Genomic DNA, 21,761 nt, shown 5'->3' with positions numbered 1-21,761 from the left:
TCAGTGCAGTGTGGTCAGGGAAGGTGCCTGACACATGCATCTTCAGGAACACTGGCCTGTACACAAAGCTCCAAGCAGGGACTTTCTTTCCAGACCAGACAATTCCAACTAGGATGTGGAAATTCCACTAGTGATCTTTGGAGACCCAGCTTACCCCTTGTTCCTGTGGCTCATGAAGCTGTACACCAGCAACCTTAACTGCAGCAAGGAGCTCTTCAACAACAGGCTCAGCGGGTGCAGAATGACTAATGAATGTGCCTTTGGCCATTTAAAGGGTAGCTGGCGCTGCCACTTTGGCAGGTTAGAACTCAATGAGGAAAATATTCCTGTGGTCATAGCAGCCTGCAGTGCTCTGCATAATATGTGTGAAGCTAAGTGGGAGAAGTTTCCCCAGGGGTGGAGCATTGAGGTGGGGTGCCTGGCTGCTGCTTTTGAGCAGCCAGATACCAGGGCTGTTACAGGGGCTTAACGGGGAGCTTTAAAGAATCAGTTTGACAATGAGCCACAGTAATGTGGATTTCTGTAATGCATTAAGCCAGGCACTGTCTTCTTTCACCGTAGTATAAACCTTGTAATGACTGCAGTGTGCACATTAGGATTACAATCCAAATGCACCGATTACCCCTGTCTATGAATTTCAGCAGCAACCACCGTATGTAAGAGACAAATACAGATTCATTCTCTTTCTATAAGTACGTTTTTATTAAACACTGATGCAAACATTTCTATGTTCTGCAAGGAACATGAAAATAAAGAGCACATTTGCCAACGAGGCTCTCACAGCTGGGTAGACTTCCGGCTGTCATTGTGACACATGTCGCTCGGGGTGGACTACATGGGGTACTGTGATGGCCCAGGAAAGTGTGAGGAATGTGTGTAGCAAAGGAATGGAAGGCAGTTCTTTATGGGATTCAGGTGGAGGTAAGCATAGATGTGTTCCGTGTGAAGTTCAGTCAGGGACCTCAGCATGTCTGTTTGGTCCTGGAGTAGCTGTATCATCCACTCCTGCCCCTGTTTCCTCTCCTGTGGAACTTTTTTTATTGATAGCCGCTCTCTGCTCACAATCCAAAGCATCCAAGGATTGCAGCACCTCCCAGAACATGTCTTCCTTACTCCTCTTGTTTTGTCTGATCAGACAGAGCCACTCAGCTGGTGTGCAGAAGGAGACCCTCAACGGCACATCTGCAGATGCAAAAGAAACAATAGACCGAGGCACTGTTGTGAGTGCACTCACAGCCTTGATGCAAACAAGTTAGGAACACCACTTTCTCACTTTCCCTTGGCAGGCACACAGCACGGCAAGAGCCCCAGCCATGCTGAGTTTGGCCCATGTGAGAAGGGGAAAGAAGGAACAAAGGGGGTGGGGGGAATTTCAGAGGGGTATCACTACAAGCACCTAGGACCACTATTCTGAATACTGGCACCGTTTACCACCGACGGGAGTGATAGCAACTGATATCATGCTCCTGAAAGTAACTGAGGATGCAAGGGCGCAGCTCCTGCATGCATTTGGCTGCAGACTAGGTCCATATGCTGCTTGCCTATGTGCTGCTATGGTGCCTGCAAAAGTAATTACCTAGTGGCATGGCAAAGTTTCCTACCGGGGGGGAAGAAACAAGGCTTCCCTCCCAAGAAACCTGCAACAGAAGATTGCAGAGTACCTCCAGGAAAGTTTTGTAGAGCTCTCTATGGAGGATTCCTGGGACAGCCTGGTGTGCATAAACAAATTTTTCTGCCGGGCCACCTCTGCCTAGCTGCACAGGGGAATGAGAAGCAAATACAAATGGTACCTGTGATGGTTATTTCAATCTGTCCTCTACCCTGATTTAAAAAAAAAAAAAAAAAAGAGCACTACCTCATGTCTCCCTGCAGTATTGAAGCATGCATACTTACTGGGGCATCTCTCTCCTGCATCAGGCATGCCAGAGATGAAGTGCTGGGACTGGCTAGACCCCTCCAAAATTAAAAAGAGGTGGTGGCTTGCCATGCCACCAGTCATCCCTGTCTCCTGTCCCCCATCCTCCTCCAACTCCACTTCCTCAGCCACCTCATCATCCTTGGGTTTCACTTCGCTGGCCACTGTCTCCCTTGGCATAAATCATAGAATATCAGGGTTGGAAGGGACCTCAGGAGGTCATCTAGTCCAACCCCCTGCTCAAAGCAGGACCAATCCCCAACTAAATCATCCCAGCCAGGGCTTTGTCAGTCCTGACCTTAAAAACTTCTAAGGAAGGAGATTCTACCACCTCTCTAGGTAACGCATTCCAGTGCTTCACCACCCTCCTAGTGAAAAAGTTTTTCCTAATATCCAACCTAAACCTCCCCCACTGCAACTTGAGACCATTACTCCTTGTTCTGTCATCTGCTACCTCTGAGAACAGTCTAGATCCATCCTCTTTGGAACCCCCTTTCAGGTAGTTGAAAGCAGCTATCAAATCCCCCCTCATTCTTCTCTTCCGCAGACTAAACAATCCCAGTTCCCTCAGCCTCTCCTATTAAGTTATGTGTTCCAGTCCCCTAATCATTTTTGTTGCACTCTGCTGGACGCTTTCCAATTTTTTCACATCCTTCTTGTAGTGTGTGGCCCAAAACTGGACACAGTACTCCAGATGAGGCCTCACCAATGTCGAATAGAGAGGAACGATCACGTCCCTCGATCTGCTGGCAATGCCCCTACTTATACATCCCAAAATGCCATTGGTCTTCTTGGCAACAAGGGCACACTATTGACTCATATTCAGCTTCTCATCCACTGTAACCCCTAGGTCCTTTTCTGCAGAACTGCTGCCTAGCCATTCGGTCCCTAGTCTATAGCGGTGCATGGGATTCTTCCGTCCTGAGTGCAGGACTCTGCACTTGTCCTTGTTGAACCTCATCAGATTTCTTTTGGCCCAATCCTCTAATTTGTCTAGGTTCCTCTGTATCCTATCCCTACCCTCCAGCGTATCTACCACTCCTCCCCGTTTAGTGTCATCTGCAAACTTGCTGAGGGTGCAATCCACGCCATCCTCCAGATCATTAATGAAGATATTGAACAAAACCAGCCCAAGGACCTACCCTTGGGGCACTCCACTTGATACCGGCTGCCAACTAGACATGGAGCCATTGATCACTACCCGTTGAGCCCAACAATCTAGCCAGCTTTCTATCCACCTTGTAGTCCATTCATCCAGCCCATACTTCTTTAACTTGTTGGCAAGAATACTGTGGGAGATCGTGTCAAAAGCTTTGCTAAAGTCAAGGAACAACATGTCCACTGCTTTACCCTCATCCACAGAGCCAGTTAGCTCGTCATAGAAGGCAATTAGATTAGTCAGGCATGACTTGCCCTTGGTGAATCCATGCTGACTGTTCATGATCACTTTCCTCTCCTCAAGTGCTTCAGAATTGATTCCTTAAGGACCTGCTCCATGATTTTTCCAGGGACTGAGGTAAGGCTGACTGGCCTGTAGTTCCCAGGATCCTCCTCCTTCCCTTTTTTAAAGATGGGCACTACGTTAGCCTTTTTCCAGTCCTCCAGGACCTCCCCGATCGCCATGAGTTTTCAAAGATAATGGCCAATGGCTCTGCAATCACATCTGCCAACTCCTTTAGCACTCTCGGATGCAGCGCAGCCAGCCCCATGGACTTGTGCTCGTCTAGCTTTTCTAAATAGTCCCGAACCACTTCTTTCTCCACAGAGGGCTGATCACCTCCTCCCCATGCTGTGCTGCCCAGTGCAGTAGTCTGGGAGCTGACCTTGTTTGTGAAGACAGAGGCAAAAAAAGCATTGAGTACATTAGCTTTTTCCACATCCTCTGTCACTAGGTTGCCTCCCTCATTCAGTAAGGGGCCCACGCTTTCCTTGACTTTCTTCTTGTTGCTAACATACCTGAAGAAACCCTTCTTGTTACTCTTAACATCTCTTGCTAGCTGCAACTCCAGGTGTGATATGGCCTTCCTGATTTCCCTCCTGCATGACCGAGCAATATTTTTATACTCTTCCCTGGTCATTTGTCCAATCTTCCACTTCTTGTAAGCTTCTTTCTTATTTAGGTGTAAGTGACAGCACAAGATGCAAGGCAACAGAGGAATAGACTATTGGTAGATATTTCACTTCAAAGCCTCCCCCTGTAAAGCCAGAGGATGTCAGAGCCACTCTCGCATATTTTTTGAGGAATTGCTCTTCTCTCAGCAACTTATCGCTACGGACACTCTATCACTGTATGCACAGCCCTACTACTGGCACCGAGCTGTTTGAAAATGGTTGAAAGTGGGATCATTTGAGCTAAACACTAGCTCCCACCGCCAGTGATTTCCTCCTGTGCTTCATTTAGAGACAACTTGCAAATTCTGTGGAACATACTGGCTGCCAGGTAGTTTGCAGGGTCAATCCAAGGTCCTGGTTTTAATCTCAAAATGCCTTAATGGTTTGGGTCCCATGTATCCAAGATTGACTTTCTCTTCATATGTTAGCCTGCCAGCTGGGGTTAGCTAGGAAGCTAGAGCTAGAAGTCTTTAGATTTGTTATTCTGGGTGCTAAGGAGAGAGGGCTCTTGACACTGTCTCTTTCCCTTGGTATGGAAAAGCCTGTTGCCCTTCAGGGCATGCTGCATCTGTTCATTACCTAGGCTTTGTCTGAGAGGATTCTTAGAAGCGGAGGATGTTGGGTTTCATTTTTCTGGAATGGGGAGTTTAGCTGATATTTAGTATTGCGCGATTGGATTGCCTCACCCATGATAAAACCCTCAACTTCAAAAGCAGGCTCAAACAGCTGCCATTATTCCCAACATCGTTATCTGTGGGCCAGTTCTCACGCACGGTGAATCAGGGCCATACGTAAAGCCTTGCAAATCCATGGATATCCGCGGATGCAGATGCGGCTGTATGGTTATCTTTGTGGATTGCAGATCGGATGTGGATCCAAACGTTTGTATCCACACAGGGAGATGTGCTGCTGTAGTGGGTGCAGCTGTGGATACATATAAAAGTTGGAGTGTTGATCATGGGTCAGGTACAAGTTAATTATTGCGGATGTGGATCCAAATTTTTGTATCCGCGCAGAGCTCTAGCCATGTGCACCATTGCTGCCTCTGGCCTCAGTCTCTAGCAGCACAACCATCTCTTTTCTCCCTCCCTCTTCTTCCTTTCCCACCCCATTACTTCCTGTCCCCCTTGACTAGGAAGTCACCTCTGGGAAAGCCATTCAACTTTCACACCTCTTGAGGGTCTCTGTAGATTACTTATGGTAAGCAGTGCTGATCCCAGTACAGAGAAAGGGAAGATCCCTGAGATAACTAGCAGAGGGGCAAAGATCTGTCCTCCATCCTTCACCCTGCTCCTACAGCCCCCACATCCCAACCATCCCTTCCTCTAGTGGGCGGAAGATTGGCCTTGGCTCTCTCCAGAGCCCAACAATGCGATTTCTTGACTATATTGCAGGGGTCACTAAACAGTAATGTAAGGCATTCTTTATCCCAAGGGATTGTGTATGTTGCTTTTTGTTGACCTGGCTCTGTGGACCCCAGCATGGCAGCGCATTGCATTGTCATGAGACCACTACACTTTTCTATTTAAAAAGCAGCCAAGAGCAAGAAAATCTCTGTACTCAATGGGCTTGCTGGGGGATGGGGGGAGAGTCAGCAATGATTTTGACCCAACAGGCTTCAAATAAAATGTAAACATCTATTAATGTCTTTGGGAGATTCTCTACAACAAAGCATGAACATATGTGTTATATTTTTTGTTTCCAGACAGCCAGGTTGACCATACATAAAAAATGTGTGATGAAACACATCATGTAAAATGAAGGCATTTTGATTCACGACGCAAAATGAAATAACTATGCAAATTATTAGTAGTTAATGTAAAATAAAGTTTCACTATACACTATTTATGTTCTGGCACAGAAAATCTATAATTTCACCAAGGTGCATTCAGTCTCTCTATAGTTTGTAGAATTTTTAAAATGAGAGCTTCTAAAGTTTAATGTAATATCTAAAACGCCTAAAATATGGAGATTAAAATCTCACTACTCTATGCATAGTAACTGAATGAAATTAGTGCTTAAGAAATTGCGTGTACAAGAAACTCTTCTTCATTTTGCCCAGACATTCTTTGCTTTAAATTCCATATTTTCCTTAGCCGCTTTTTGCACTTAATATCCCATATGAGCTTTCGTACTTTTACTAGGCTATTTCTTTTTTGTTTGTATACGGGGTCTCGCCATGGAGATGTGTCCCTCATATGAAGGCATCCAGAATAAGAAATGACATGCAATGCCTTATTCTTCCAGTTTAATTAATGTTATGACAACTTGGCAATAAGGCTACAGTGGAGAAAAGGTCTCTGCAGGGAAGTGCAGGTTTTGAGCAGTAAGGAAGCTGTCAAAATTTTACTATATATCTACAGTATCACACTGAACATCCAAAGATTTCTGGAAGGTATCTGTAGAACAGAATTCAAAACAGAAAAGGTTAGCATAAAATTGTCGCATAATCTACTGAAAATAAAACAAAATACTTTCTCAGCAACTTACAAGCACAGATTCTTAAAGCAACATGCACTGCTTTATTCTTTTGATATAAACACACTTCAAATTCAGTATTTTTAACCAGCCAGAACCATTTGACATGTAAATAGCAAATGGGTTACTGACACTTTTGTGGCCTGAGTTTTTCTATATATTTAGACAAGAGAGAGAGCAACTAGTTCTAACCCTTTCAGGCTCTCCCAAGGTCCCTTTCAGCCCTATGTTTCTATTATTCTGTCTCTCCATTCTGTGGTTATCTCTGAAGGCTCTTTCTGGGTGTTGTATCTGCTGGCTTGTCTCTTCTGTTCCTTTGGATCAGTTGTCCCACTTGCGTAGTTACCTCGTATGACCAGGGTGCCACTGCACCTCTCACAACTTCTTTAGACCTGTCCTCCTTGTGTCACTCTAATGGCTGGATCCTCAGGAAAAGTACCCATCTTTAAAAACTGGAAACAAAGAGGAGCTGGGGAATTTTAGACCAGTCAGCCTAACTTCAATTCTTGGAAAGATATTGAAATAAGTTATTAATCCAATTTGTAAGCAGCTAGGACAATAGGGTAATAAGTAAGAGGCAACATAGATTTGTAAAGAACAAGCCATACCAAACCAACCGAATTTCCTTGTTTGTCAGGGTTACTGGCCTAGTCATTAGGAGAAAAGCAGTAGATATGATTTATCTTGATTTTTAGTAAGGTTTCAGCACAGTCCCAACATTACATTCTCATAAGCAAAGTAGGGAAATGTGGTCTAGCTCCTACTATAAGGTGGGTGCATAGCTGGTTAAAGACCATACTTAAAAGAGTAGTTATCAATGGGTTCTGCTACTGCAGCTAGATGTAGACAGAATTTGGACAGAAAAATTGTCATTCCTGTCAAGCTCGGTACCCATTTCACGTCTATTGGAGCTGGCACGTCTCTGACTTTCTTGATCCTGTTGAGATCTGCTTTCTGTCCCTCTGCTATGAGCAGATGTCCAACATATGTCACCCCATAGTGTTTAAGTTACATTTTTTTCTGGATGCAGTTTTATGTTCTTATCCTGCATCACCATAGAAAAGCTTGTCGTTTTTTGTTGTCTCGTTCTGCTTCTGTATCATTGTTCCCTTCACCTACAATGAAGTTATTCGCAATTATTTTCACCCCAGGCAGCCCTTCCAGCACTTGGGCGAGTCTTCTTTGGAACACCTCTGGTCCTGGGCTTCTGCCCATCGACACGCGCAGCCATCTGGAATACCCAAATGGTGTTGCAAAAGTTGTCAGCGTCCTGGACTCTTTATCCAGCCGTAAGTGCCAAAACCCATTCCTCACATCAAGCTGTAAAGCTTCTGGCTTCCGAAAGTTTTGGCAAAATGTCATCAATTTTGGGCAATGGAAGTGGCATCTTTTCAGTGCCCAGTTCAATGGCTATGGGTCTATGGAGCTGTGTAATTTGCCCAATGTGGGTTTTTTGTTTTTACCACCACCATGCTGCTTACTCAGGCTGTACTGGCCTCTACAACTGCTATGATACCCCTGCTCTGCAGCCTTTCAAGCTCCTTGTGTGCTGGATTATGTAGGGCCACTGGAATTTTCCTTCATGCTAAGCACACAGGTTCCACTGTGGGATGTACTTCCAGTCGCACCCATTTGCCGTTGCCCGTATGCTTTTAAAATTGTCTCTATTGTCCACTGGATTCTCCCTTTTGTTTCTTGCACCACAGCTATAACATTCTGACACTGTACCCTGATCAGATCCAGTGTTTGTATGGCTGAATTCCCCAAGAAGAATCTGTGTGCTAACCTTCCACCATCACAAACTTCAGTTGGTACTGTATGTTGTTTGTTATTCCCCTGCTATCAGTAAATAGCTGCAAAACCCATGGCAACCTGTGTCTCATTTCCATCTTGTGGTTGGTCCACATGGAGCCTGACAACCTGCTGCTATCCATTACTCAGCTCAAGTGGCAGAGGTCTGTGCTGCGGGTTTAAAGGCTCCAGTGTTGTTGATCAACCATGTAGGAGTCAATATAGCTACACCTACTGGAGCCTCTTTTTCTCTGTCCCACCTTCCTCCCAGTTTAAATTTTTAAAAACCTATGAAGTGACACACAAAACTACATTAATAGAATTTTAAAGGTTGTAACATCAAGTACTTAAAAGTTACAAAATGGCAGAATTAAGGATGCCTGTGCAACCTTAATTTAGACCTCTTGTGCATATGCCTTATGAGATAGCATGTGATCATGTAATTAATTAGGTTATTTTTTTTCTCCTCACACACACATCTCTATTAAAACAATACCCAGTGAAGCTGCTCGGCTCACATACTTCTGAGTTTGTCTCATAAATGCCTTTCTTTGGAGGACTCAATTATATCAGCTACCAGCTTCCATGAAAGAGCTTACTAGTTTATAGCAACTATCTTAAATGAAGGGCGGTAGGTATACTCACCAGTTTCAATTAGGCTTAACCCAACCCTTAATACCATGGTAATAAGCACTTTATAACAACTAGAAAAAGCAGAACTAAATCAAGTCTTTTGCCACTGGGAAGTTGAATCATTTCCCCTCCCCCACATCCTCCCTTGTCAATTTTCTTCTTACCACTTTCTCTTCCTCTTTGTAGGACAGTGTCCTGGTATCTGGGGAGGGTCTGGGGAATGGGGAAGAGACTGAAATTCCATCTGGCTCCTTGTCATTCTCTTGTCTGGGAGCCCCATTGGTGTTCTGTCTCCCAGGGGTTGGAAGGAATCCAGGGGGCTCCTCACCAAGCATGGTGGGGTGGAGGAAGAGAATCCGCGTAGTCAACTCAACACAAGTGTGCTAAAGATTCATATGTCCCTTCATGCTTCAACCACCATTCCAGAGGACATGTATCCATGCTAATGACTGGTTCTGCTCAATAACGATCCAAAGCAGAGCGGACTGACGCATGTTCATTTTCATCATCTGAGTCAGATGCCACCAGCACAAGGTTGATTTTCTTTTTTGGTGGTTCGGGTTCTGTAGTTTCTGAATCTGAGTGTTGCTCTTTTAAGACTTCTGAAAGCATGCTCCACACCTTGTCCCTCTCAGATTTTTGGACTGCACTTCAGATTTTTAAACCTTAGGCCAAGTGCTGTAGCTATTTTTAGAAATCTCACATTGGTACTTTCTTTGCTTTCTGTCAAATCTGCTGTGAACGTGTTCTTAAAATGAACAACATGCTGGGTCATCTGAGACTGCTACAGCATGAAATATATACGGCAGAATGTGGATAAAACAGAACAGGAGACATACAATTTTCCCTCAAGGAGTTCAGTCACAATTTAATGAACTTTTTTTTTATAACAAGCATCATCAGCACGGAAGCATGCCCTCTGGAATGGTGGCAGAAGCATGAAGGGGCATATGAATGTTTAGCATATCTGGCATGTAAATACCTTGGAATGCTGGCTACAAAAGTGCCATGCGAATGCCTGTTCTCACTTTAAGGTGACATTGTAAATAAGAAGCAGGCAGCATTATCTCCCATAAATGTAAACAAACTTGTTTGTCTTAGCGATTTGGCTGAACAAGAAGTAGGACTGAGTGGACTTGTAGGCTCTAAAGTTTTACATGGTTTTGTTTTTCAGTGCAGAGATGCAACAAAAAAAAAATCTACATTTGTAAGTTAGTTTCATGATAAAGAGTGATTTCAGTACAGTACTTTGAGGTGAATTGAAAAATACTATTTTAATATTTTTATAGTGCAAATATTTGTAATAAAAATAATAAACTGAGCACTGTACTTTGTATTGTGTTGTAATAGAAATCAATATTTGAAAATGTAGAAAAACATCCAAAATATTTAATAAATTTCGATTGAAATTTAATAGTGAGAAGTGTAAGGTTATGCATTTAGGGATTAATAACAAGAATTTTAGTTATAAGCTAGGGACGCATCAATTAGAAGTAACGGAGGAGGAAAAGGACCTTGGAGTATTGGTTGATCATAGAATGAGCCGCCAATGTGATATGACCGTGAAAAAAGCTAATGCGGTCTTGGGATGCATCAGGAGAGGTATTTCCAGTAGGGATAAGGAGGTTTTAGTACCGTTATACAAGGCACTGGGGAGACCTCACCTGGAATACTGTGTGCCGTTCTGGTCTCCCATGTTTAAGAAGGATGAATTCAAACTGGAACAGGTACAGAGAAGGGCTACTAGGATGATCCGAGGAATGGAAAACTTGTCTTATGAAAGGAGACTCAAGGAGCTTGGCTTGTTTAGCCTAACTAAAAGAAGGTTAGGGGGAGATATGATTGCTCTCTATAAATATATCAGAGGGATAAATACTGGAGAGGGAGAGGAATTATTTAAGCTCAGTACCAATGTGGACACAAGAACAAATGGATATAAACTGGCCACCAGGAAATTTAGACTAGAAATTAGACGAAGGTTTCTAACCATCAGAGGAGTGAAGTTTTGGAACAGCCTTCCAGGGGAAGCAGTGGGGGCAAAAGATCTATCTGGCTTTAAGATTAAACTCGGTAAGTTTATGGAGGAGATGGTATAACATGGTTTTGGTAATTAAATATTCATGGTAAATAGGCCCAATGGCCTGTGATGGGATATTAGATGGGGTGGGATCTGAGTTACCCAGGAAAGAATTTTCTGTACTATCTGGCTGATGAATCTTGCCCATATGCTCAGCGTTTAGCTGATCGCCATATTTGGGGTTGGGAAGGAATTTTCCTCCAGGGCAGATTGGAAGAGACCCTGGGGGTTTTTCGCCTTCCTCTGTAGCATGGGGCACGAGTCACTTGCTGGAGGATTCTCTGCTCCTTGAAGTCTTTAAACTACGATTTGAGGACTTCAATAGCACAGATATAGGTGTGAGGTTTTTTGCAGGAGTGGTGGGTGAAATTCTGTGGCCTGCGTTGTGCACGAGGTCAGACTAGATGATCATAATGGTCCCTTCTGACCTAAATATCTATGAATCTATTGTTTACAAGTGCAATTAATTGTGATTAATTTTTTTAATCGCGATTAACTTTTTGAGTTAATCGTGAGAGTTAACTGCAATTAATCAACAGCCCTAATAATATCCTTTTGATATTATTTAAATACTCATATATGTTTGGCGATTAAACCAGCACTATATTAGACCAATATATTGCTAGTGTAAAAAATTATATTACTTACAACGAACAGGGTGATCTTCAGAATGTCCAAATAATGCATTTCAACTGACTTTTTTTTTCAGAAAAAACCTCCCTCCAATGTAATTTATTGCACACACATTTTCACACTGTGTACCTAGAAAGAACTCCATGCATGTGCTTTTGAAGGAAGCTGGAACACAGAACGTATCTGTAGATTTTTTTTTTAATCTAATTTTCTTTAATTGTTCTGATAAATTAAACACACAATATAATGAATGCAAGAAATAAAACCACACACTGTATATAGTTTAACAGCTGTACTGCATACAATTTATCTGGATCGACTAACTGAAGACAATGGACAGGTTATGGTGAAAGTTAAGACAAAAAACCCATGCTTTTTTCTGGTTTCAGAGTAACAGCCGTGTTAGTCTGTATTCGCAAAAAGAAAAGGAGTACTTGTGGCACCTTAGAGACTAACCAATTTATTTGAGCATAAGCTTTCGTGAGCTACAGTTCACTTCATCGGATGCATTCGATGAAGTGAGCTGTAGCTCACGAAAGCTTATGCTCAAATAAATTGGTTAGTCTCTAAGGTGCCACAAGTACTCCTTTTCTTTTTGCAAATACAGACTAACATGGCTGCTACTCTGCAACCTGTCAGTATAGTTAGTCTACATCAATTCTCCACACTTCAATCACCTTGCCCATTCTTATTCTGCTGATTTAGCAGTAAGTTTTATATCACTGGGAGATGTCTTTCAAAAGGGCAGAGAGAGGAATTAGTTTTTAAGGATAGTTGTTTTGTCTAATGGGTCCTTAGCAAAGATGACAACTGCATCTCTCTCAAAATGTACCTCATTTAGAGGGACATCACTCATTTTAGTCCCAAAATTACCTACATCTCTCACAAATTTGAATCTGTTCCCACTTTTAGGTTGAAAATTATTTACATCAAATAGTCACGAAGCTGATGTTCTGGAGTTATTTACACTAAAGGAAGAAATCCCATAGCATTTTCAGTTTCCTGCATAATTAATTTGTGTCCCTTATTTTGGGTCTCTGTCATACATTGTGCCCCACATTTGAGCCTTAGCAGCTTGAGAAGTATGGCAAGAATGGAAATATTGAAGAGAGAGGCGCCAGAGAATGAATGTTCTGCTTAGCACTGTACAAGAGATTTAAATTGTCCCTTGACGTATGTATTCCTTAGTGCAAGTGAATGTATATTTTCCCAGTTGCAAACTATAGTAATACTTCTATTTAGTCGTACGGCTGGATTACTGCATAACAAGGCATTTGTCAAGGTTTTTGACTCTGACTCGTATATCAGCAGACATTTGCCAAATATGGACCATGAACTGTATTATTTATTCATAATTTCAGGCTGAGTGATTCCCACCAGATTTCTGCTCAAATGTTCAGCCCAAGTATGGTTGGAGAGAGTTAAAATGATGGAAGAAGGAACTGCAATTGTGCAATGTTAAACAATAAGCTCTTTGGGGCAGTAACTGGAGGTCTTGTTCTGTACAGGACCTAACCCAATGAAGTTCCTGACCTGGTTGTGGCCTTGAAGAACTTTTCTAAAACACGTATGGGTATACTGAAAAAAATCATTGTTATAATATAGTCATTTTCAGAAACATCTTTTCCAGTTCCAAATTTTCATTATTTTTTTAAGTTCAGCAATAGTGTAATTCTAAAAAGGATGTTATGAAATGTAATAAAAAAAAATCAAGCAACTAATATGACATTCGCTGCCATCACATTGTTCAGTCTGCTGGCATGTTCTATCTCTTCCCTCCACCCTCTGTCTGTCTTGTCCACTTAGACGGTATGCTTTTTGGGAAGAGACTACCTACTCTGTGCGTATACAGTGCCTAGCACAATGGGGGCCCCATTCTTGGTTACACCTTCAGCACTACCATAATAAACGTAATTAATAATCATAGAATTATAGGACTGGAAGGGACCTTGAGAGGTCATCTAGTCCAATCCCCAGCACTCATGTCAGGACTAAGTATTATCAAGACCATTCCTGACAGGTTGTTGTCTAACCTACTCTTAAAAATCTCCAATGATGGAGATTCCACAACCTCCTTAGGTAATTTATTCCAGTGCTTAACCACCCTGACATTAGGAAATTTTTCCAATGTCCAACTGAAACATCCCTTGCGGCAATTTAAGCCCATTGCTTCTTGTCCCATCCTCAGAGGTTAAGAACAACAATTCATCTCCCTCCTCCCTGTAACAACCTTTTATGTACTTGAAAACTGCTATCATGTCCCCTCTTAGCCTTCTCTTTTCCAGACTAAACAAACCCAATTTTTTCCAATCTTCCCTTGTAGGTCATGTTTTGTTGACCTCTAATAATTTTTGTTGCTCTTCTCTGCACTTTCTCCAATTTGTCCACATCTTCCCTGAAATGTGGAGCCCAGACCTGGACACAATACTCCAGAAAAGGCCTAATCAGCACGGAGTAGAGCAGAAGAATTACTTCTCGTGTCTTGCTTACAATACTCCTGCTAATACATCCCAGAATGATGTTCGCTTTTTTTGCAACAGTGCTACACCGTTGACTCATATTTAGCTTGTGGTCCATTATGACCCCCAGATCCCTTTACGCAGTACTCCTTCCTAGGCAGTCATTTTCCATTTTATATGTGTGCAACTAGTTGTTCCTTCCTAAATGGAGTACTTTGCATTTGTCCTTATTGAATTTCATCCTATTTACTTCAGACCATTTCTCCAGTTTGTCCAGATCATTTTGAATTTTAATCCTATCCTCCAAAGCACTTGCAACCCCTCCCAGCTTGGTATCATCTGCAAACTTTTTAAGTGTACTCTCTATACCATTATCTAAATCATTGATGAAGATATTGAACAGAACCAGACCCAGAACTGATCCCTGCAGGACCCCACTCATTATGCATAACATAATAAGCAGCTGCAGGTAAACCCCAAAACCTCTATATTTGAACTGTTGTGCAATTTGAGACTCTGAAATTAATGCAACCACATGACAAGAAAAATATTGGATTTGGCTCAATTTGCTGTCACATTACAAAGATCAATGTATTTACATACATTAGCCAATGTTAAAGGAAACCAAAGGTCCAAAAAGGCCCAGAAGACTGGTACAACACATGTACAGTAGAACCTCAGAGTTATGAGCTGACAAGTCAACCACACATCTCATTTGGTACACAATTAGGAAGCAGTAGAGACCAAAAAAGGCAACAGTACAGTACTGTGTTAAATGTAAACTACTAAAAAAATAAAGGGAAGGCAGCATTTTTCTTCTCCCTAGTAAAGTTTAAAAGCTGTATTAAGTCAATGTTTAGTTGCAAACTTTTGAAAGAACCACAATAACGTTTTGTTCAGAGCTATGAACATTTCAGAGTTACGAACAACCTTACATTTTTAATATTGTTTGGTGTATTAGTTTTATTAAAGGCTTTGGGGATAGCATATGGTGGGTGGTAGCCCACAATTCTGCCAAATGACACATGGAAAAGAAAAAAGGGTGAGTTGGATTTTAATTTGTGCCATACTCTCAGGATGGTCTCAAAGGTATACCCAGCTCCTACATCTACTGATCTGTCTTTTAAGCACATTTGCCCAATCCATTGAACCAAACAGTGTCAGGCTGGCATTAGATGCATTTCTCTTTTATCATACAACAATTTGAGGATGTTCTTTAATAATTTGTATGTTGAACATCATGGCAAGAAAACTAGTTGTACTCCCCTATAGGAGGCCAGATTCACATTTCCGATGTCTATGTATCTCTAATAAACCCATCCACCATAGTATCTATGCACCAGCAAAATTATGTAGAGAGTATATAGTCTAGAGGACTTTGCTTTCCACCATCCCTTGTATTCTTTTCACGTGTGCATATGGAGTTTGCTTTTGACTAGAAATAGCAGGAATAATCACATAAATGTGGCTGGGACACACTTCTATTTTAGGAACTTTTTTTTTTTAAATGCTTCTTACATTTTATTCTGAACATGCTAAGGATTTGGAGTCATCCTGATTTCTGGTGAAAGGGGATTCCACAAGTTGGATTTGCCACCAATAAAACCTTACCCATCATCTTTGAGAGCTTCAGACTGGGCTTTGCTTATGTCAGGGTTCCTGATGTGGTAGACTTTGGAGAAGAGTCAGGCCCCAGCCCTTGGAGGACTTTGTAGACCTTAAAGCTTATCTGGAATTGGACTAGATGACAACATAGCTTGCAGAGCTGTGATGTGCTCCTGTAGGTATGTATTACACAGCAGGTGATCCAGTATGTGTTCAGCCAGCTAAAATTTCCTAGTGTCCCCTGCTTTCACTCCCAGGAATAGATGCTGGAACTCTCAAAATCCTATACTGCACATTCTTGCTCAAGTTTCTAGTGCAATTAAAAAAAAAGCCATTTAGTGGTTAGCCTAGCATCTGATTCTGAAAAGAGAAGGGAATTTAGAATTTATTACAAACTACGGTTACCCTATCATACATGATTTTTGGTTAACAAAAAAAAGTTTTTGAAGTACTGAAAACTTGGGATGTTTTGAAAATTAAGTGTTGGAGTTTCTCAGCAAGTGTGATAAAGGCTTTACGATATGATAACATATGTTCAACTTTTTGCTTCTTTCAGACTGTAGTGTTTTCTCTGCTAAGAAAGCGTGCAACAGGTACATCATGTTATTTGCTGAATCTTTATCTTCCATACACATTAATGCAGAAGAACCCATGCTGCACCAAACTATAGCATATACCCTGGCTTTAGAGTGTACTTACAAGTATATGTCAAACTAGATTGCTTTGCTTCAACAACACACTATGCTAAAATATTTCCACTGAGAACTGCACAAGAATTTTGCACTCAAGAAACTCTGGCTGAGCTCAAAAGAACTATAGGAATATTTAAATAAAAAGCTCCTTGAAAGCTGGTAAGTGGAAAAGCCCTGCCAGTACTGGCATCTAGAATGTAAAGGATAGATTTAGCAGTCATACATTTTAAAATTTGATTTTTTTAAAAAACGTGGTAAAAAGGAGGTTTTAAGGTTAACATTTACAAGTGGGTCTCAAGATAAATTCTGTGCTGATAAATTTGGGGTTTTCCTATCATAATCCCTATATATGTGAGTTGAACATCTAATCTATATATGATCCACAGATAAGCATACACCAGCTTGATTTTAAACATGCACTTACGTTTATTATATTTTGCTGCTCCACTCTCTTAAAATGGTGGCGTTAGGAAAAGCTGCTTTGGCAGGCAATTGCAAAGATTCCTGCAGAGAGGAAGTGAAAAGACTGGGCATTCAAACAAGGGCTGCTGCCATGTTCAAAGCACAGGAGATAGTTCATAGAGCAAAATGTAGTCCTAAGTAAATGGGTTTCAGTCAATTTCAGTGTTAAGATAACATCATTAAGAGTAGAACAGATTGTGCTCAAACCCTGCTGTTTATAATTAACACATTGCTTCCAAATACTCCAGGGTCCCCGGTAAATAGTCCTCTGCTCAGATCCACCCAGACCAATCAGGATATTTTCATCTGATTGCATGCTGGGCCAGCACCTGTTTGGACAAATCCAGGAGAGCCAAAATGCTCCTCTCCCTGGCCAGCTAAGTAGATAGAGGAACACAGCTTGCTTTAGTCATTGTCACGGTGTCCATATGGCTGTGAGGCTTGTTTTCACAAGAAATCATACAAGTACTTTATTATGTCGAAGTTCACAGTCCTGTAAACAAAAACATACAGTATTTTAGAACAATAAACCCTCGAGTGCTCAGACTGTAATCTGTTTGGTGACAATGCACACAAGACACTCTTCGCAACAGATAGCAACCAATTCCTCAGAGATAAATAAAATAAGACACTGAATTACAGAATTTAAATTGTATATAGACATCATTATTTATAGTATTAGTCTTTTGATTGTTTAAACTTTAGAAGAATTTAATACATCAATAAAGGAATCCCTTACCAAGGATTTAAAAAGATTGAAAGAAAGAATCTTTAGGCTGTAAAAACAAACTTAGATCTAAATTGACAGCAATTTATTTCTTTAGCCTGGTAAACACGATACACTAGTTGGAGATGCAGAGCAGCAATCTTTTAAGCTATTAAACATTTTGTTCCTCTTCCAAACCACCTGTTTTAGCATTATGTACTGCATAACTCCTTCATCTGTACTCATTTGCAGTCTGCATTCTTTCAGTCTTGACACTAGTTGACCCATGTTCATAGCTAAATTTGAAAAATCCAAGAATGCTACTCAATAGGATAGAAGATTTTAATGTATACTTTTGTACTTTGATGGCGGGGAGATTAAAATAGCAGTGGAGTAAAACATGTAATTAATTGTTTTCTCCAAACTCATTCTGCTGTACAATCTAACATTCAGGTTTTTGGGGTTACTATTTGAATAAATGACCAAAATTACTGGATATAATGACAAGTATAAAATTAAAAAAGTATTCAGTGCTGCAAAAATAGCTGATCACAATGCAAAGTAAAGATTAACTAATTGGATGTCTTATTTGTCAGGCCGCTCATTTTATATTCTTGGCTCACACATCACTTTGCAATCTACATTTTAAAAAAGTTTCTACAAAGTATTGTATTGGGCACAGAAAATCCAGAAATTCCTGAGGTATATAATCATATGTTTTCTGAAGTCTACTTATTAAAACCATTATAAAGCTAAATGAAGTGAACTATGGCAATATTATATTCTGTAATGTCACAGAGAAGTACAAGTAAGTACCTTACTTATAAGGCTTTCTAAAGTAACACTCACACATTCTGACAAACGTTAACCTTACCAGCTACTAAATGAAAAACTATTGTAATCATCATGTCATCATGATTAGTGCCAGTAGTGACCGTATGACAAGACCTGCCACATTCAACACACACAAAAGCTTCCTCCTACAGTTGCAAAGGAAGACCTGAATTAACCTACTTCTTAAATTTGGAGGTATCTGAACAATAGTTTAAAACTTCTAATGACATATGTGCCCCTTGCCTTCAAACTACAACAACCGAAAAAATGTAATAGCACGAGGCAAACAAAGGAGTTTGTCTGCAGAAGGTACGAAGACCCGCTGAAATATTTTAGAACTATGTGATAAATGGATCTCTGTGGCAGAGAAGAAAATTACTGCACACAAGTAGCATTGACCATGTAGGAATTCTACAGGGAGGAGAAATGTGACTATGTACCTCTCCACAAAGGTAACTTTGCAAACTTTAATTTCTGTTTCAAAAACAAAGGGAAATTACTTTGATTTTTCCTTGTAGAAGTCCAAAGATAAAAACCGAAGGGCTTGAATGACAGAGAGAAGGTATTACTCTCTATCCTTTCAATACATCAGGCTTGCATTAGGAAATATGCTGGGTAATGGAGATGAGAAACCAGATGACTCCCACAACTGGGACTTTTATTTACTAGCAATTTGTTTTAGCACTATCATATCAAGGCACAAGAAATCAGTAGCCTGCTTGGTAGCCAAGGTGGTGAATAAGCTCCTTTTCTTCTGCTGCTGATAGGATGACTTTTCCCACAAGAGGGAGACACAAGCAGCGGGAGTAGAAACTAAAGGCAGGTGCACCCTTGCATGGTAGCATGATCTGCTGCAGTTTGCAAATGAATCTTACTAGATCACAGAGATAAGTTTCACCCTGCAGCTGGCACTATGGAGTATAGGCGGAAAAATCTCTTACGTGTAGGATTACAGCACCAACCAATTTCTTTTGTAACTACGGCCTGTCATTCTTAGAAAAACATGACAGACAGTGGGATGGAAAGGGGATAGAAATAATGGAAATGAGATAAAGAAACAGAGAAGGAAAGGGAATGAGAAAGATGTCAGAAGACATAATAGAGATTTTCAGATTCCAAGGCCAGAAGGGACCATTGTGACCACCTAAAACTTCATCAAAAATAATTCCTAGAGCATATCATGAAGAAAAACATTCAATCTTGTTTTAAAAATTGTCTGTGATGGAGATTCTGCCAGGACTCTTGGTAAATTGTTTCAATGATTAATTACTCTCACTGTTAAAAATGTACACCTTATTTCCAGTCTGAATTTGTCTAGCTTCAACTTCCAGCCTTTGGAATATGTTATATCTCACTGCTAGATTGAAGAGCCCATTATTAAATATTTGTTCCACATGTAGATACCTATAGACTATATTCAAGTTACCCCTTAACATTCTCTTTTGGTAAGCTAACTAGACTGAACTCCTTTAGTCTATCGCTATGTTTTCTAATCCTTTAATAATTCTCATGGCTCTTTTTTGAACCCTCTCCAATTTATCAACATCTTTCTTGTACTGTGGGCACCAGAACTGGACACAGTATTCCAGCAGCGGTCACACCAGTGCCAAATATGGAGATAAAATAAGTTCTCCACTCCTACTTGAGATTCCTCTGTTTATGGACCCAAAGATCACATTAGTCCTTTTGGCCCCAGTGTTACGCTGGGAGCTCATGTTCAGCTGATTATCCAACCCCTCCTCCCCCAATCTCTTTCAGAGTCACTGCTTCCTAGGATAGAGTCTGCTATCCTGCAAGTATGGCCTACATACTTTGTTCCTAGATGTATATACTTAGCCATATTAAAATGCATATTGTTTGCTTGTGAGTAGCTTACCAAGTGATTCAGATCACCTGAATTGTGAACTGTACTCTTCATTATTTACCACTCCCCCATTTTTTTTTGTCATCTGCAAGCTATCACTGATGATTTTACATTTTCTTCCAGGTCATTAATAAAAATGTTAAATAGCATAGGGCAAGAACCAATCCCTGTAGGGCCCCACCAGACATACACCTCCACTCAACGATGATTCCCTGTTTACAATTACATTTTCAGACCTATCAATTACTATCTAGGTATGGCCCCATCACTGTAGTATCTCAACAGGTCCAACTAATTGGAAACAAACATAATCTCTCCCCTTCACAAAAATAGCTTGAATAGTGTTGTGTATGCACGGGTGTATGCAGGTCCTACTGAGAGACAGCTGGGCTAACAAGTTATATTTTGCATTGAGTTCTGAAAGTGGTGAAGACTGACAACTGCTCTCTTGCAGGAGTGAGTTCCACAGTGTAGGTTCTGCTCCTGTGCTCCGAGCCTCCCTATGCTGCTGGGCAGTGTCATAGTTCCAATGGAACGTAGGTTTGGTGGAAGGTCACATTGCAAAGGGAGAGCTAATCTCTCAAGTGGCCTGGTTCAATCCAATGGAGCACTTTGAATATCAGGACAGAGTCCTTGAACTGGATTCTATTCATTTCAGATCCAGTACAAGCAGCAGAGCACCAGGGTGCTTTTGTTCACAGCAAACTGTCTTGCAGATGAGCTGCTGTATTTCTTTTTTTTTAAACCAGTGGAAGTTTTTTCCAGACATCATTCACGTGGCTTAATTCCTGGGCACAGTGACTTACAATAAAGCCTGGAGGGCAGGATTGTGTGGCTCACACTCTGGCCAGGCCCTGAATCAGATAGGATTAGGCAATGTTGCATATGGAACTGGGTGTTTTTTGCTGACAAGACTATTTGGACATCCAATAACACGGAGAAGTCCAAATGAACCCAAGGCTATGAGTCACAATCTAAAGGTAGGTTCCCTCAACCGTTGGATGTGTTAGAGGCGGACAGATCTTTGAAGTGCTTCCTTTCCTCCTGCCAGCATCCCATATCTTGCCTGGGTTCAGCTTTGGCTACCTGCTCCTCATCCACGAGCTGATTCTGTATTTGATTAGACACAGAGAAAAGGTGGAGGACAGGGGTATTTATATTTGATGCAAAGGAGACGTAGGGATGATTGTTGTCTAAGTACTGCATACACTTCTTCCTGGGCTGTTTCACCAACTCTAACTGCTTTGTATAGCTAGTGACTAGTACGGGGAGAGCTTGAGCCCTGTCAGAGACCACAGGTAAATGAGGGCTCCAGAGGAACAGATTTTTTTTTTTTCTGGTTTGATTTAGCTTATATAAATTGGAGATCACACAAGAAAGAATATATAAGAATTCTCATAATCTATGCTGGTTTTTATATATTGTTGGCAACAAATTTTGTGTTAAGTGCTAAGTATTAGCTAGGGTTGGGCTACCATTGTGATGCTGCATCCCATATTC

The 21,761-nt window shown here is 41.2% G+C and overlaps 1 protein-coding gene across 4 annotated transcripts in view; it reads right to left on the bottom strand.

Moving 5' to 3' along the window:
• Window positions 1-799: 799 nt before the first annotated feature.
• ORC5 (origin recognition complex subunit 5) overlaps window positions 800-21,761 on the bottom strand; it is a 138,254-nt gene continuing 117,292 nt past the window's right edge. For 3 of the 4 annotated variants that reach the window (XM_074942514.1, XM_074942515.1, XM_074942516.1), the window contains exon 15: window positions 12,236-17,350. In XM_074942514.1, the coding sequence (XP_074798615.1) occupies window positions 17,305-17,350 (46 nt within the window). In that variant the 3' untranslated portion in view covers window positions 12,236-17,304. Of the gene's footprint in view, window positions 1,183-12,235; window positions 17,351-21,761 lie in introns of those variants that run through there. The other variant, XR_012637614.1, reaches the window with a different exon arrangement.

Source organism: Natator depressus, chromosome 1 (genome assembly GCF_965152275.1).
Source record: "Natator depressus isolate rNatDep1 chromosome 1, rNatDep2.hap1, whole genome shotgun sequence".
NCBI lineage: Eukaryota > Metazoa > Chordata > Testudines > Cheloniidae > Natator > Natator depressus.
This window is presented reverse-complemented; position numbering and strand designations above follow the sequence as displayed.